The 18,521-nt window shown below is 47.8% G+C and overlaps 1 protein-coding gene across 4 annotated transcripts in view; it reads right to left on the reverse strand.

Annotated features, from left to right (window-relative positions):
- Nucleotides 1–18,521, reverse strand: part of REV1 (REV1 DNA directed polymerase) — a 1,193,441-nt gene that overhangs the window by 94,991 nt on the left and 1,079,929 nt on the right. For all 4 annotated transcript variants that reach the window (XM_069636691.1, XM_069636693.1, XM_069636692.1 and 1 more), the window contains one exon: nt 1,226–1,328. In XM_069636691.1, the coding sequence (XP_069492792.1) occupies nt 1,226–1,328 (103 nt within the window). The remainder of the gene's footprint in view (nt 1–1,225; nt 1,329–18,521) is intronic.

Here is an 18,521-nt window from a genome sequence, read left to right on the forward strand (position 1 = left end):
AAGACAGTAAAGGCAGATGGGGAGTGGGTCTGAAACAAATATTTGAAATCCGCAGTTGACACAGGGCTTGAATACCGAGGACTTTGCTGGATTCGGCATGTCGTTGAATCTTGTTCTAAAAAGAACGAGAAGCACAAGATTTGAGAAAATCGATTTTCAGAAAGGGAGCAGAGTGCATGGAAAAAAGGAAGTAAGGTAATGGGATGCAGCACATATATATATATATATATATATACTGGCCGGTGCAGGGCATATAGGGGAGTCAGGCGTAGCCGTGCTGTGTCCCCTGGTGGCCGAAATATTCCCAAACAGCAGCTGCGCTGGGAGATATATATCAAAGATGAGGAATCCGTGGGGGGAAAGAATCCATTATAAATGAAAGTCTCGCACAAAGTAATGAAAGGAATGTACAGAAGATAGACAAGCATCACCTTTCTACTCAATAGAGTACCAAAGAAGGTTATTTGGTTTTTCAAAATTAATTTAAGATTTAATGTGTTTTCCCACAAGAGCATATACACACATAACATCAGCAGGGATATACGGTAATTCATGGAACAATACATGTTAGGGTTGCCATTTAATCTGGAATAGGTACATGTGGAGGTACTACAGACAACTGGTAAAATTGTCCATTTGCATTCAGCTGCTGATTTGGTTTCACAATGACTGTGCCCATATCGAAGCACACCTCTTAACATTGATGTATACTCATAAAAGGTAGTGGGATGAAAGGGTTGAGAGGCTACGTTGCTACTCTAAGTCATGTAGATGGACTCCTAAATGTGACTGGTGTAACCTGGTTGATCGTCTAAATGGAGAGGGTTTCCTGTAAGAGGATAAGAAGATGCATCGATGAGGAGACCTAAGGGTCTCACCTGAAATCTCAAAGCCCGTTTTTTAATTCATAAATATGCTGCTACTTATTGGCTTAAAAGCCCATCAGCACATGAGACTGCAAGGTTTCCTATAAATGCAATATCACACCCACACAAAAGTGATGCACATCAAGGGTGCCTAATATAAAAAACAACGTTGCATAAGTGTATGGAACTTCAAGGTTCTCACCATCACATTTAGCCACTGTGCCAACATTAGTACCCGTATATTTGTCTTAAATACTTACACTCTTACACTCAATTGGAAGGGTTCATACAACCAATGCACCCAGTTTGGAGTACACAAATGTTTACATAAGCTGAAGGTGTTAGACTGATGAAGTTACCTTTTCATGTACTTTATAACAAGATCCAATTTTTCCAAATCTTTTTCTTCTATCAAATCTGTGCAGTACTTTACAACTTGCAGGATGTCCTCCTCCATTGGATCTAGGAAGCAAATACATACAGCGTTTATGACTTAAAAGGTTTCATGATTTCTAGTTTATAAAACAAGTTTGTTACAAAAGCACTGTACAATTTATTTTATAAATTATTTTTCTTAAACTAGTAAAGTCATGTTAGCAAATAATGCAAGGAGCACATTAAGTGCATGTAGCAACCAATACTCAAAGAACCCTTTGGAACAGCCAAAATAATCTCACTGACAGTAGAGACCTTGAATGGAACATGAGGTGGCTGAAAAGGACCCTTTTCACCTTTCCAGGCCAACATTACTAAGGTACAAGGCCCGTTTGTCTTTTCCATTGAGGCCTAGGGGAGCTGTCGTCCATCATTGATGCCCATAAGAGACTAAATGCCTGTTGAGTCTAGACAAGTCACAAGGTACCCACAACCATAAACTTTCAGACTTGATGTCTTAAACCCATGGTTAATCCACACAAATTGGGTCAACCCTAACATGGTTCCTATAGACTTTCTGAACCCAAATGACTTATCTTTTACCTGCATCAACAGCTTTCTTTAACGCTACTGATAAAGTATATTGCATAGTGCCTCTGAATGGACAAACTCATTCAACATAATGTTGGATTTCTTGGTGTTTCAGCCTACCTTGTTCCCCTCCTCAATTTGGCCTAGTTTTCTACTGACCACACCTACCTTCAAGTTAGCCAAGGAAATATTAAGGATTGACACTTTCCCTAGATTTCAAAAGTAATCCAAACCCTAAATGCAGGGCTGGGAGTTTCCTTCCAACTTTTCCATGCTTAGCCTAATGGCTGAGGGATAAGCACATAAGGAGTTCCTATGATTGTAATGGTTGTCAGATTATACTACATGTTACAGGCATCCATTTATGTGGCAACAGAAGACATTCCTGTCATTCTGTCCTGTCCTAGTCCCTGGTTTATGTTTCCACCTTCTCCTGCAACATCTTATCTTCGAATCAGTCAGTTTCTCTCATGTCCTCTGCTCCGTTATCAATGGTAAATTCTGTAAGCGTTTGTGTGCCAAAAATGCATTGCTTTCTGTGTGATTTTTAGTAATACATGAAATAAATATCACAAACTTATGTTATGCTTCGACAAGAGATGTGTTTCTCGTTATGAAAATGGTGCCATGGAGAAAGGCCCACAATCAACATATTTTTTAGGTATTTTCTATGTGCATGTCTGATACTCACAGCTGTGAAAATATGTCTGGACACTTCAAATACACCAGCAACTATCTCTCCTAAGACTTTTTGCCTCTCTGCTAGGAGAAGGTCAGTAGACTTATCAAACTCCTGCCACAAAGAAACTGGATACCTCCCTTGAGTGGTTGCAACATTCATTCACCTTCTTGCTAACAAGTCTTGGCCAGAGCATCAATATATTTTGTCTATCAGCTGGAAATGCAGTAAATACTTTGGGACTGCTCATCAAGTTTGCTGCATAAAGCACCAAAGTATCAGCCTCTGGATGGACAAAGAAATATGAGGGGTCTCCCATCACTGGCCTGTCCTTTGTCATGGTGTTTTGTTCAGGACTGAAAATGACAAAGGCTTTCTGTATCACTTCAATAATCCTGGCCTTTTCAGAAGGCTCAACTACACCCGAGACCTGAATGTACAGGGCTTTGGCAGCACCACATAGCATCCATATAGGTAGGAATTTTAGAATTTTTGGCCCATAGGCACCTGATAATTTTTAATTTTAGATAACCTGAGGTGACTTATTCAGGCAAGTGGCATTCCATAGATCCCTAAGGACCCATGCATCCACATCACCTTTGTCACCAAAGCCCTCCTGTACCTTGGAATTTTGCTCCTCCCATGTCATATTCCACTACCAAAAAGGGCGTTGATCCATCTGTGTAATTAAAAACATGGTGTCTTAACCGGGAAGCAAAAAAGCCTTCAAGACACCTCCAGCGTGTTTCCCAGTGCCACACTCAGGTGGTGCAGCAAGAGTTTATGTTGGACATGTCAATCACCACAGTCTCTAACTGGGTGTCTTTTAGGGCCCACTCTCTGGATATGCGTTGTTCCACCGGCATGTTGGAACGCACAAAATGTTGTTGATGCATAAGCAAACATAGGCAGAATCTCACTCCAAATTTCCAAGATGCGGTGCACCGACACCTGGCGATGCAGCAATGGTCGTCACTACTGACCTGACTATGTGTTCATTGGTGAAGGAATCAGCCCTCTTTTTCTCTGAGTGCCAATGCTTGGAAGACCAAGATGCACTCCTGGAATGCGATCTCTTCGGGTGCCTGTTCTCATTGGAACTGGTGGGCAGGTTCCGGCAGAGCCCCGCTCGCGTTAGTTTTCCAAGTATGCAGGCTCTCTCCCTCAGTCTTAAATAATGAAAAGCTTATGTTCTCTCAAGCATCTGGCCCTTTGAAGTTAGCCCACTGGCATGCCTCACAGCTTTTACTATTGTTCCGTGTCTGCAGACACCACATGCAACCGTCATGGATGTTGTGAATAGACCACGTCCAATGAGACTTGCCACAAGCATTAACACAGAAGGCTTCTTGCTCATTTTGGCACAAACCTTGAAGAAACCCAAATTCAAGTATCTAATTAGAATTTCAAACTTTTATGACTGTTTGTGTTTCACGACTCCAAACATCTTCTGAAGTCCAGCAACCTGTGGCCTCGCAAAAAACACTGTTGGCCCTCGGAGTGCGGGGCATCACTTGTAACCTGAGCACCGTCACTATCGGTGAAGGTTGCAAGGGTGCCTTGTAGAACCGTGGGTATAGGCGGTTGCCGCCTCTCGCCATGCAAGCACGATTTCTATTTAGGCCCCAGCCTGCAGGCTGTGCATTTCAAAGATAAGGATTCTGCAGAGTAGATTGTTTCCAGTAGATGGATTGGTGTTTGATTGCCTGAGCAGGCCACTGGTTCTGATGCTGCACAGTCCCCAATAGTGGAATGTTAAAGATAGGACTTGGCTTCAGACACAATCAGTGCCTTTCCAAAGGCAACACAAGTACAGTGAGCCTAGCTGTTGGGTACAATGTAATTTGTAGAACTTTCTGAATGCCAGCAGTCAAAGCTCAGTTTCTACCAAGGTGAAAAGTCACCAGCTTGGCTCCTGTGTTTCTGTGGTCCAGGGACAGGTCTTGTGGCAAAGAAGAGAATTTTCAAGCGAGAAGCATTGCATGAGTCACTGCTGTTGTGCTAAAGAGAATACAAAAATGATGGGGTATGGAACGGGTCTGTTTTGCCCCAGATGCATCTCTGGTATTATTGCTGGAGGCTGTAACCATGGGAAGCAGTTCAGGTCGGGAAAAGACACCTTAGATCTCAGATGTTACATCTAAGGGTTTCTCTCGATAATTGGTTGTTCTTTATCTTGAGGAGCAAGCTCAGAACTCTGGCAGTTGTTGGTGCTCTTGGAGTCTGGTGCTACTGCATCTTTGTGTCAGGGATTGCGCAGCAAGGATTTTCTGGGAGGAGGGGATCTTTGAGGGCGTGCGACTGAGCTTTGCCTACCGGTTTAAGGGACAGGGTCATCAATTCCTCAGGTTCTCTCTGGTCAATAGAATGCCAGTGTAGACAGATGCAGGAGAGAGGTTAAGCATCATAACAGTCCTTGGAAGTGTGCAGGGATGAACAAAGCATCCTTGCAATTCCTTTTCAGGTAAGAATCTTCTTCTGTGCTTTAGCCCACGTTACTATGTTCTATAAGCAAAGGATGTACACCATTCAGATATAAAGGAATTAGAGGTAACTCGGCTCCCGATCACAGGGTACAGACATTCAAACTTTTTTTTTAAAAAACCCAATATGTCCAACTTATTATTCACAACTCAAATTTATTCACGAGTATCAGTTACCCACAACAGGAGTAGGAACTATTGCAATGAACTCCTTTATGAAAAATAGGGGAAGAAGCAAAAACATCAGGGGCAGAGGAGAGGGACACTGAAAATCATGTAAAACTGTTGAAAAGCTCTAGCTCTTGATAATAGTCTGAAAAGCACTATTGCATACCGCCGTAAAGAGGAAACGCCCCCTCACCTATCAGGCTCCAGTTCTAAAATATTCACCACTCCACAGTGAAAAAGTGTCCCCAACAACAGAACACCTTTGTCGAAAGTAATGTCAAGCTAATGCCCTCCAGCACATTCACAAATGTTTTCACTGCAGTCCCCTGGACAAACATTGCTTTCCCTTCTATCTGCAGCTCCAGTTGCCTTTGAAAACTGTTTTGCCACCAGGGGGCGGAGCACAATTTGCTTGGCACCACTGTGCACCCCATATCAGATGTAACTTAGGGTCCAGGACAAATGGAGCAGCTCTGCCCTGCGACTTCAGTTCCTTTTATCCACACAATGTGTATGCTTCGGGAATGCCACAGTTTAGCAACTTCGACTATCAGCCCTAATCCCAGGAAGGCCGCAGGCTTCAAGTTTTGTGCGGTTTGCATAGACAGATGTTTATCAGAATGCAGCCATTTTGAGACAGGAATTCTGCCGATGTACTTTACTTTCAAATAAAAAAAAAATACAATTCAGTGAGTTTTCTTCGGCCGAATTCAGGTGAAGTAAAGTATGTAGGCAGAATTCCTGTTGAAAAAAACAACATAGAACCATTTGTATCCTTCCCCTACATGATCTGTTTGCGGGAGGCTCACGCCCCGTAGGACTGTGGGTCGTGCCAATCCATGCTTCCTAAAGCATTATAGGAATGTGCCTAAAACGCTTTACCTGTTTTCCACAGAGATGACAAAAGGATCTTTCAAAGTCCCTGGGTGTGGAGCGGGGGGATAGAAGAAGACTGATCATTGACCCAGAAACACAAGAAGAAGAATCGATGTAAGAGATCCCACTCGCTGAGGAGATCCTCAAGACACCAATCTTCTTCTTCAAAGAGGAGCAACCAATGTAGGGAATCCTTGGAGAATACTGCCAAACAGGTATAGCTTCTGACCCAATCTTTCACCTCGGAGTGGGAAGAATTCTGGTTAAAGAAGCTCGACATCTTGGCTCAGGCCCCGGCACCAATTGCACCCATTGGCATGGAAGAGCACGGACCCCTTGCAAGTCTGCAACCGCACACCTACATGCTCAAACCCCAGCTCTGAAGGACTTTGAACTAGACTAACACTGTACAACTCTGCCATCAGGCATCGCGCTCCCAGCATTGGCTCCCCTTGCCTGTGCCAGCACACCTCAGGGTTATGTTCGACTTTCAATAGGCAAATTCATGTCAAAGAAGTCCTTTGATGAGGAGTTTGATCCATCCCATTTGAGTTGGAACCCCAATGCTCTAGAGAGGTGAGATTTTAAGGAAGAATTGTATAGTTAGGGAGAGGATTGGATGGCTTATAGCGATTGCATTGAATGCCTTAGCATCTAAAAAAAGCAATGAAAAAAAAGCATTTAATGCATTTTTTTAAAAAACCCAGTTTCTTTACCCCTTAAAACCTATTATAATTAAAACCATACTTTAAAAAAAATGCATTCAATGCTTTTTTTCCCGATGCATTTGGCATTCAATGCTTTGTATTCGATGCAATGACTGGATATCGGATTGGATGGACTTGGCCTTCAACTTGCAGGAGGCCAGCAACCTCAATACCTCCCTGGAGCTGAATATCTTTTCGGTGCAGACTCGAACAAAGCATCATGCTGCCTTCCATAAGATGACTAATGTTGTGGATGCAAAGGACTCATCAGTGCCCACCAGGCCAAAGATTCAGTTTCATTTAACCGACATCCTGGATGAGGACCAGTAAGAGACCTTACTGTCCTTTAGCCTGGCAGTTCAGCTACCAGAGTTACAGGTCTGGGGGAAGCCAGCCTCAGCCGTAGAGGTAGACCAAGACATTGCCAAGAAACACAGTCTGACACCCTAGCGTCAGGCTTTTCTCTCCACCCATGGTTCCCCAGAGAGCTTGGTGGTTCGAGATGCAACAGCCAGTCTCAAGGCAAACTCGTTCTCCTCATTTTCACCTGACAGATACAGCAAGGACATGGATGCTAGTGGGAGCAAGGTGTTTGCCTCTTATAGCCTCACCATGAGGGCGATAAATGCATGTTGCGCCTTGATCAAATTTTCTTTTGCCCTCTGGCCTGTGGTATCTGAGACAGGAGAAAATCTCCAGGTCAGAAACCTGAGTGAGGGCTTCAATGCCCTAGTACAGGATGGCAGAGAGGTGGCGTGTCAAATACTGCAGTCAGGCCTTGACATGGCTAACTATGTGGCACATGTAATGGCCATCGGAACAGTCCACAGGAGACACTCCTGGAAGAGGAGCTTTGGGTTCGCTGCAGATATTCAGGCAAAGCTCCTGAAGAACAAGTTACTTATCTTACCTGGTAACATTATTTCGATGGGATGTTCCTCCGACGTATTCCACATCTATGACAGTAATGTCCACAGCTGTGCTGCTTCTGATTTTTTTTTCGGCTTAGGCGTCCTGCGTTGATGACGTCAATACGCTGTCCCTCGGGGGCCTCCGTCGAGAGTCGACGTCACTGGATGTTATATGTAGGACGCACGACGCCCGTAGCCTCAGTTGTAGTTTTCTTCCCCAGAACGTGTGGCACCAATCTCCTGCAAGTATGACTGCAGAAAGCCTTGCGGAACCGTAAGATGCAATCGCATAAGAAATTCTGTAGAGGGGCAGACTGGGAGGGTTCGATGTGGAATACGTCGGAGGAACATCCCATCGAAAGAACTTTACCAGGTAAGACAAGTAACTTGTTCTTTGAGGGGGTTGTATCCTCCGATGCATTCCACATCTATGACAGACTCCCAAAGCAGTACCAACGTATGGAGGTGGGAAAAGTATTTACAAATTTAGAATGCATAATCAAATTGCTGAATATAGGACTGCCTTACCAAAGGCCAAATCCTGCCCATGGATAGAGTCCAGGGAATAGTGTCTCACAAAGGTATGGACAGACGCCCATGTGGCTACTTCGCAAATACTGCGAATCGGAACGACCCTCTGTAGAGCCGTGGAAGCAGCCACACCCCTAGTAGAGTGAGCCCGTAAGCCTACTGGAGGGTCCTTACCTGCCAACCGGTAACACTCAGAGATTGTCAAAATGATCCACCTGGACAAGGTCTGCTTGGAAACAGCCTGACCTAAACGCCTTCCAGCATAACCAACAAAGAGCCGATCGTCCACTCTGACCCGCGACATCCGTGAGAGATAGAAACTCAAAGCTCTCCTAGGATCCAACCTATGGAGCCTCTCCTCTTCCTTACCAGGATTCGGAGGAGGATAAAACGCCAGAAGAATCACTTTCTGGCTTAAATGAAATTCTGACACAACCTTGGGAAGAAAAGAAGGACGAACCCTAAGGACAACCCTATCCTTATGGAACACCGTGAAAGGTGGCTTGGCGGAAAGTGCCTGCAACTCACTCACTCTGCGTGCGGAAGTAACCGCAACTAAAAATACAGTCTTAAAGGACAACAGTCTCAATGGGCAAGAATGTAAGGGCTCAAACGGAGCTCCCATTAGAAACTTTAAAACCAAATTCAAATCCCATCCCGGCACCTGGAAAGGAGACAGTGGAAACACATTAGTTAGCCCTTTTAGAAACTGTGAAATCAAAAGGGATCTTAAAATAAGAACATTCCTCAGACGAGCGCTTAAATATGGACAGCGCCGCCAGGTAACCCTTAATGGTACCTACTTGCAGGCCCTTGTGGGCTAAAGAAAGCAAAAAAGACAAAACCAAAGGAATGGAACATTGGAAAGGATCCACATTCTGTACCCTGCACCAGTCGCAGAACTTCCTCCAACGGCAACGGTACAGGGATTTCGTTGCAGGCCTTCTGGCCGAAAGCAACACCTCCATCACGTCTTCGGGGAGGTCCCAATCCTTATACCTCAGCCTTTCAGATACCAAGCATGAAGGCTGAGAGACTTGACCTCTGGATGGAGAACTCGACCCCCCTCCCGTGAGAGCAGATCGTCTCGGTAGGGAAGACGGCGTGGAGGGCAGATGGACATGTCTAGAAGGTCCGGGTACCATGCTCCTGCCGGAGCAATGAGGATCATCCTGGAACCGAACCTCCGTAACACTTGAGGAATGATGAGGACTGGAGGGAACGCGTACAGCAGTGGGAAGGACCACTACACTACGAACGCGTACCCTAAGGCTCCTCTTGGAGGAAATTCCCGCGAGCAGAATCTTTCGCACTTCCGGTTGACACTGGTGGCGAAGAGATCAACTTGTGGGCTTCCCCAAAAGGCGAAGATCTCCAAAAGAACTTCCTGAGCCAGCTCCCACTCGTGAGAGACCATGCTCTGCCAGGTCAGAGCGTCCACCGCCGCATTTTCGCCTCCGGCCAGATGAACTGCTGAGATCGAAATTTCCTGCTGGATGGCCCAGAACCAGAGCTGCATCGCCTCCCTGGACAATGAGAGTGACCCTGCCCCCCCCTTTTTTGTTGAGGTAGTGCATGGCCACGGTATTGTCCATCATAATCAGGACATTCTTCCCCTGCACAGACGGCAGAAAAGCCTTCAGAGCTAGCCTGACAGCCCGCAGCTCTAACAGATTGATGTGGAGTCTGGACTCCGACAGAGACAAACAGCCGAAGGCTGTCAACTCGATGGCATGAGCTCCCCACCCCGTGAGGGATGCGTCCGTCACGATCGTCACCTCTGGCAACAGTTGCCAAAACGGAGCACCCTTCAACAGATTTCCTAAGACGGCCCACCACAGAAGGTCCTGAGTGACCGAGGGCGGAATCTGAACGGGATCCGACATCCTGCCGGAGAACTGCGACCACTGCATCTTGAGAGCCCACTGCAGAGATCTCATCCGCAGACAGGCCTCTGGCACCAGGAAAATGCAGGATTCCATGAGGCTGACCAACCTCAAGAACTCAAACGCCAGGAGACTCTGGGCCTGTTGAAATTTGTTTACCATCTGCAGAATGTGATGAGCCCTCACCTGGGGAGGCGAACACAGCCCCAGGGACGTGCTGAGCACAGCTCCGATGTATTGGAGCCACTGGGTAGGTGCCAAATCAAATAAGACTTCTTTATATTGAGGGAGAAGCCGAGCTTGTGAAGGGAGTGGCAGGTGACGGACAGCTAATCCAGGGCTTGCTTGGGAGAGCGCACCCTGATCAACCAATCGTCCAGGTAGGGGTAGACGTGAATCCCCCCCTTTCCTGAGATACGCTGCCACCACCACCATCAGCTTGGTGAAGACCCTCGGGGCGGAGGTCAATCCGAACGGCAGGACCTGAAACTGAAAATGCGAGTGGCCAACCGCAAACCTCAGGTATTTCCTGTGCTTGGGATGAATCGGCACATGAAAGTAAGCATCCTTGAGGTCGAGAGACACCAACCAATCCTGAAGTTGAAGGGCCTGGAGGACTTGCGAAAGAGTGACCATCTTGAACTTGCCCTTCCTGAGGAGCTTGTTCAGCCAACGCAAGTCCATGATGGGTCTCAATCCCCCATCTTTTTTCGGGATCAAAAAATAAGGGGAATACCATCCCTTGTTCCTATCCACTACATGCACCAGTTCTATGGTGCCTTTCTCCAGCAGGGATAGGATTTCAAGCGCAAGGAGCAGATCCGGACTCTTAAAAGAGAGCTTCCCCGGTGGATTGCCATGAGGCCTCTGCCGAAAAGGGAGACAGTAGCCGTGGGTTATGATCTCCAAAACCCACACATCTGAAGTAATGGCACGCCATTCTCCAAGATGCTGCGCAAGTCTCCCCCCAACCAGCGAACCATGGGACGTGGCCTCATGACTGAGCGGACGCGGTTGGGCAGTGCCTGAGAGCAAAGAGGCAACTGCCCGAGTGGCTTTGGCACCTCGAGTACCTTGCTTTCCACCTCTGGTACTCCTACGTTGGCCCCTTTGACCGGCAGCTCCTCTCGATCTGCCAAAGGAAGAGTAGTACCGAAAGGAACCTCCCCTCCATTGCTGTTCCCTAGGACCAAAAGGCGGAGGTTGATGTACTGCAGCGCTCAAAGACTTCGCTGCAGCTTTGGAGGTCTGCAACCTCTTAAGGCTCTCTTCAGTCTTGCTGCCAAAAAGATGGACACCATCAAAGGGCATGTTAAGAAGCCGGGATTGCACATCAGGAGCAAACCCCGACTTCCGCAACCATGCAAATCTGCGTATCACGGTGCTCGCAGCCATGGACCGACTGACACAGTCTGCCGTGTCCAAACCCGACGGAACGGCTTCACACATGGCATTCTTGCAGTCCTGCATGAGGGCTAGAAAACCATCCCGTTCCTCCCCTTCGGGAATACGCTCAGCCGCCAAAGATACACAATTCCGCAGAGTGTGAGTGAATCTTGCCAAGGCATAAACGGAGTTGGCCGCTTTCAAAGCCATACCCCCAGATGAAAATACCTTCTTCGCCCAACCATCAAAGCGCTTATCGTCCCTATCAGGAGGGATGATAGGGTATGCAGCCTGCTTAGCGGGGGCCGTAGCCGCCTGCACCACCAAACTCTCCGGAGTAGGGTGCGTCAACAAGTAGCAGGGGTCAAAACTGGCTGGACGGTATTTTTTCGGAAGCGATTTATTCACTGCCGGGAGACTCTCCGGAGCAGTCCAAGCCGCCGCCACCCTTCTTTGCAAAGCCATATGAAATGGCAACACCGGGTCAGTGGGTGGACCTTGGTCCAGGATATCCGTCAGATCATCCTGCAGAAAAATCAACAGGTGGAGCAGACCACCCCAAGTACTCAGTCACCCTCGACATGAGACGCCTATTACGCATGCGTACCAGGCTCAGGCCTGCAAAACTCAACCTTCGGAGAGGTATCAAGACCACTGGCGTCATGTAAGGACGGACAGAAGTCATCCATTTGACTGTGACCAGACAACAGGAACCTCAGGAGGCACAACCCTCTCCTCATCAGACCCTTCTTCCACCTCTGGAATATAATCCAATGGTTGGAATAAATCCAATCTGGATGGGGGAGCAGAGAAGGGCTCAAAAACAGGAATCATGGACTTACAGAGATCCTTCCTCGGAGTTTACACAGCCCTCCAGGGCACCTCTGGAAAATTTTCCTCCAAAGGCGTCGAGGGCGCCGATGGAATCGTCGTCGACCGAAGCGCCGATGACTTTGACAACTGCTTCGAGGCCGGAGCCCCGAGAGTGTCCTTCGACGGCCTAGGCGCCAATGGCATCGACAACTTCTTTGAAACCGGAGCCTTGAGAGAGTCCCTTGACGGACACGGCGCCAACGGCGTCGATGCCTTCTTGGAAGGCCTCACAGGCTCCAACGGTCTTGATGGTGTCGAGGACTGGGACCTGGACCTGGCACAGCTATGGCGATCAACCTTGTCCGATCGGGACCTCGACGGCTCCAGATGATCGCGCCGACCACCCCAGCCCAAAGGCGTGTGAGTGGTAGCTCTATCTCGTTCCTTGCCGGCTTCTCTCGAAGGCGCGGATGGAACGGTGCCTCGCGATTCGAAAATTGCCATCATCTGCTGGCGGAATGCGTCCCATTCGGCCGGCGATGAATACTTGGTGGGACAAGCCACCCGCCTTCTGGCGGAGTCCTCCGACGAGGACGGGGAAGGCGACCGGTGACGGCGCTTCCCAGAATGCCTAAAAGTGGCAGAGGAATGGCGGGAACCACTCCGAGACCAAGACCCCCTGGACTTACACTGACGCAGAAAGTCGCCCCTCGCGCCGTCGGTCGAAAGTCCAGAAGATTTCGACTTACGGGTTTTAGATACCCTTCCTACCTTTAATTTCTTCTTCCGCTCCCGCAAAGCCTTCGATGTCAGGGACTGGCAGTCATCGCAGTCGTCTGTGGCGTGGCTTTCGCAGAGGCACCAGGGGCAGACGTTGTGCGGGTCAGTGATGGACATTTTGGAACCGCAGTTCTGACACGTTTTAAAGCCCGACTTCGGGGTAGAAGACGACGAAGACATCGCAATCAAAGTAGAAGAACTGAGCGCGCCGAGATTCTGAAGCAAACACGTTCGCGGAAAAAACGGAACTGAGGCTACGGGCGTCGTCCGTCCTACATATAACATCCAGTTACGTCGACTCTCGACAGAGGCCCTCGAGGGACAGTGTATCGACGTCATCGATGCAGGACGCCTACGCCGAAAAAAAATTCAGAAGCAGCACAGCTGTGGACATTACTGTCATAGATGTGGAATAAGTCGGAGGACACAACCCCCTCAAAAATTCCTTTTGAGGGAAATAATGTCTTAGGAGCCAAAGATGATGGCTCTGAGAAATTTGAGACATCAAAGGCAAAATATCCTTGGGCCTGGCTGTCCAAAGGCTTTTGGCTGCTGCCACATGAGAAAGAGGTTTTCACACCCTTGCCCTTCTATAAAAACTGCAGTAGGGTAAAGGTGCCCTTGAGCAAACAACAGCTATGCTATTCCCCCGCCACTGTAGAGGTTGTGGAGCTCGAAGAGGGAGCATCACAGCTTAAGCAGTGCCCTCTGCAGCCCCAGGTGAGAAACCCCCAAGAGGATGACTTCATACAAAGCACCCCAGTGAGGGGTGGGGCAGAATTTCCCTGTTCAGCGACGAGTGGCATTATACTACACCCGATGCTTGGGCCTCGCAAGTTGTGACACAGGCTTATTGCTTTTCCCCTTGTTCGAAGCCCGCCAGATCATCTTCCTACCAATTCCTCTTTGCCTACGGACACTTCTGGTGGAGAAGCTTAGACAGCTTCTAGCGAAGGGTGCCATAGAGTTTGTGCCCTACTTAGAATGATGTATGGGCTGGTTTTCTCTTTATTTTAATGGTTCCAAAGAAGAATGGGGCCTGTCTTCCATTCTTGATCTTAGGCTCTTGAACCTGTACCTTTGCAAGGACAAGTTAAAGATGGTCACTCTGGCATAGATCCTTTAAGCCGTCGACCTGCAGGACTGGTTGGTGTTGCTGTATCAAGGTCTTTCTGTTTGGTCTTTCTTCAGCACTTAGGGTGTTCACCAAAATGCTAGCCTCAAGAATACTCGTCTTTCCGTATCTGAATGACTAGCTTGCCATGAGCTTGCTCCGCAGACCCGATGTCCGAACATCAGTACCACATGTAGACGGTTGCACCGTTTGTGCTTCTGCCTGAACTTTAAGAAGTCCCATGTTTTGCTGTCCCAGTCCCTCCAGTTTATCGATGCGGGACACTCGCATGGGCAGGGGTCTTCCTTCCCGAGGATCAAGTAGCGAACATCTTCCAGATTGTTCATGTCTTCCAATCACAGAAACAGAAATGCTTCTGCTGGGTTTCATGGCTTACTGCAATCTGGTGGTGCCAGCTATGCACGAGGTCACTACAGTTGCTACTTTGTTGCAACATGTAAGACTGTTTGTGTGTCTCGGACTGGATGTTACAAGACCTCATTTGGTGGTCCCTGCGAGACAACCTTCTGAGGAGGTTGTTGCTCTGGCAAACTTGGTCCCAACTGACAGTGGTCAAGGGTGCGTCCTTGAAAGACTGGTGCGCTCACCTGTAGGACCTTATGATGGGCAGACTTTGGCCACTGACGGAAGCCTTGGAACAGGTCAATTTGCTAGGATTAAGGACAATCATACTGGTCCTGGTTATCTTCCTCCCCTCAGTGCGCGACAGATATATTCTGGTGCTGACAGACAACATAGTGACCATGCACTACCTCTACAATGGTTTGGTATGGAGTCATTACCTCTGTGCAGAGAATCAATGCAATTGTAGTTCTGGGCTCTGGAGGACAATGTGTCTCTGATGGCTAATCTCGCCAGTATGGAGAACATCATAGCAGATGCCTTGAGCAGACAGATCTCGGGATCCCATGAATAGGAGCTCTGCCAGAATGATCTGAAAGAGATATTCTCTTTTTGGGGATTTCTCAGGTAGATTTGCGAACAGGAAGTGTGAGTTGTTCTGGACCAGGACATTTCTGTAGCAGGGAGCTTTGGTAGATGATCTGACGGTCGAGTGGAACTTCGATCTCCTTTATGCGCTCCTGGTGATCATTCCACTAGCTCTCAGGAGACTGACTGTTTGGGATCACGTGGGTTGTGATTGCTTTGGACTGGGTCCGGTGGATGTGGTACCCAGAGCTTCTGGACATGCTGATTTGCCCTAAATGGCACCTCGTGAGGAGAATGGTGTTCCAACCAAACCTCAGCAGTGGGAACCTTCAAGCTTAGCTGCCGAGAGGCTGAGAAGGAGTGGGATTTACTGAAGGAGCTCCTGTATTTACTGCTTTCACCGTGGAGACCAGCCACAAAATCCAGTTATGCCTGCAGGTGGTGTACATTCTCAGCCTGGTGTCAAGAAAAGGGTCTGGACCCTTTCATCTGTCCTACCTCTTCGGTTCTACATTTTCTGCTTTATTTAGCCAGGACAGGACTTCAGATTGCCACTGTGAAGGGGTACCTAGCTGCCTTCTCTGTCTTCAAGAAGACCACCCCTGAGCAATGCTCTTCCTTCACAATCCCCACTGTAACATCATTTTTGTGGGTTTTGTGCAGTTTTACCTACGCCAATTTGTGGTTCCTGCATGGGATTTTAATTTAGTGTTGGCTTTCCTCATAGGAACACAGTTTGAGCCCCTGCATTCATGTTTATTAAGATTGTTCACCCTTAAGGGGATTTTCCTGGTAGCCATTACTTGGTCAAGGTCGGTGACTGAATTCCAGGCTTTATCTGTTAAACCTCCCTATTGGTATTTTTGAAGGACAAGATGAGTGAAAGTGAGACCACCCTTCCTCCTAAGGTTGGCTCAGACTTTCATAGCACTCAGAAAATCAATTCTCCTTTGTTTTTTCCTCCTCTACACCCCTCCAATGCGGATGTGCGATTCCATCAGCAGGAACCAATGCAGGCCCTCAACTACTTTGTATCTCAAACAAGGGAAATCAGGAAAGATGACCAGCTTTTAGTTGGTTATGCTGACAGGGCTGTGATACACAGACCCTGTCAAGGCTGATCACCCTGTGCATCTTGGAATGCTATGATCTGGCTCGGAAGGATGTGCCTGAGGTTCACAGGGCTATTTCAACCGGAGGACTTGCTGTCACTTCTGCCCTACAATGGGTGGGGGTAGGAAACAGTCTTGGACATTTGACACAAAGCTAAGTGAGCCTAACAGCACAGGTTTAACAAACAGTACTACTTGAGTTCACTGTCGGGGAAGAACACTTGATTTGTTGGAAAAGTCCTGCAGTGTTTCTAGGGATGTCACATCACTCTCTTCCCTCCTCCAGATCTACATGTACTGCTGTAGGAGTATATTACAGATGAGGAATCTGTGGGAAGAAGGAGTCCATTAGAAGAACAAATTACTTACGTCTCAGTAATGTTCTTTTTGATGGCGATCTCGTATACCTCATTTGTTCTGCGGCCCCTCAGTGGCTGAGTGCTAATGAAAAAGGGTGGAACAGGGGTGGGGGAACTGAATCATGCGGCATTTATACTGGCCCTGATGTCACGGGGGACAACAAGCTGATGGGGAGCTGTGCTGTTCCCACCAATGGCAAAAAAGATTCAGAATGCAGATTTGTTTGGTTAGCAAAGACAGCTTAACCCAAAGTCTCACTTTACCTTTAGGAAAAATTGTGTAAGGAATGTCAGGAGGCAAAGCTTGAAGTTCACTCACTCACGTGGTCGATGCAATGGCCATTGCAAAGGTAGTCTTTAAGGTAAGGATTGTTAAGTGCAGACTCAAAGGGTGGAGCCATCAGTTGCGCCAAAACTACGTTATTGTTAAACTGTGCCTGGTTCCCCAATCCTGTCTGGAATTTCACAAAGAACGAGCCCTGTTCAGGCTTCCACAAACATGGAAAACACTGCCAGATATCCGTCTCGGTAGATACCTACAGCCCTTCCTTCACAAATGCCAGTGATTCCAAAACTCAAGCGAGGGCAGGCACTAGGGCAGGTGAGAAAGGGTCAATCCTCAGCTGATACAAAGTCACCTGCCTTCTGGATCCCACAATGAGGTACAAAACCACCCCATGCCTTCAGGAGCCATGCATGCAACCAAAGGCTGCCTGGTATGAGTGGAATACTCTGCCCGCTTCCTGAGTCAACAGCCCTGAAATGACCGAGATCCACAAATACACACTGTTGTTCAGGGTGTGCATGCCCTCATACCAGACCCTCCAGACCCACCGTGGGACGACCAAGATCATTGTCATTCTGTAGTGCCAGAAACTCCTCAGTACCATCTGTAACAGGGGCAACCAGCAGACTGCGTACATCTTCGTAAACCTCCAAGAAGCCTGCAGGGCATCGCCCAGTGTACCCTTCCTGGGTATGCCTCTGGAGCAGAACAGGTGGCATTTTGTGTTGGCATAGATCGCAAAAAGAGGTAGGGCTCACATCCAGAAGATGTGACCCACCAGAGACTACACGTGTCACTGATTGGCCCCTGCTGCGAGCATCTAGCCTCACATTGTTGCTCTATCCAGCCAGATGAAAGGCTTAGACAGATATCCTCCTGGTGATCAAACGAAACAAAAGAGCCAGAGTCTCCAAGCACAGCTTGAGGGAACCCACTCCTTTTTGCTCACATAATGCATTGTGGTAGCATTGTCCATTAGGACAATCACCACCTTTCCTAGTAACTGCTGTTGGAAATCTTGAAGAGTCAGGCGGATTGCTCCAAGCTCCAAGAGATTGATATGGAGCCTTACCTCCCTCTCCCTCTCTCACCAGCTCTTTTGTACCTCTGGCTTGTGAGATATGTTTCCCAGCTTGTCATGGGCGTGTCGGTAACAATCTCTGCTTGGAACACTGGAAATACAAGTGGCTCATCTACCATGAAATTCTTGTACCTGCACCAAGCCAGCACTCAATGGTAAATTGTCCTTCATGGACACGGTCACTGGTTGCAACCGAACCAGAGTTCCCACTGGAGCTTCCTCATCGCCTGAGGGTCAAGAAAAATACTTGAAGACATCAGACCAAGTAGCGTTTGTGGAGGAAAATAATTGAATAAGGCATAATCATATAAGTACCCCCCTGTTACCCTGCCATTGTGTGATAGTATATCCTGTTAGTTATTACGCCAAGTTTAAACCAGTGCCTCTGGTCTTCATAAAGATAGGTGGGTACACTTTGCATGCCATCCTTTAAACAGCGCTTCGCACAGCACTTAAGAAATGCTCACCTGCACTGTTCATGCTTCTGACTGATATCTCGTTTGACATCTCTCGCCTGCCTCGATGCGGGTGTGAAGCATTAGGGAGTACATTTACCTTGAATAAAT

This window comes from Ambystoma mexicanum, chromosome 7p, assembly GCF_040938575.1.
Source record: "Ambystoma mexicanum isolate Mex_15411 chromosome 7p, UKY_AmexF1_1, whole genome shotgun sequence".
Taxonomy (NCBI): Eukaryota; Metazoa; Chordata; class Amphibia; order Caudata; family Ambystomatidae; genus Ambystoma; species Ambystoma mexicanum.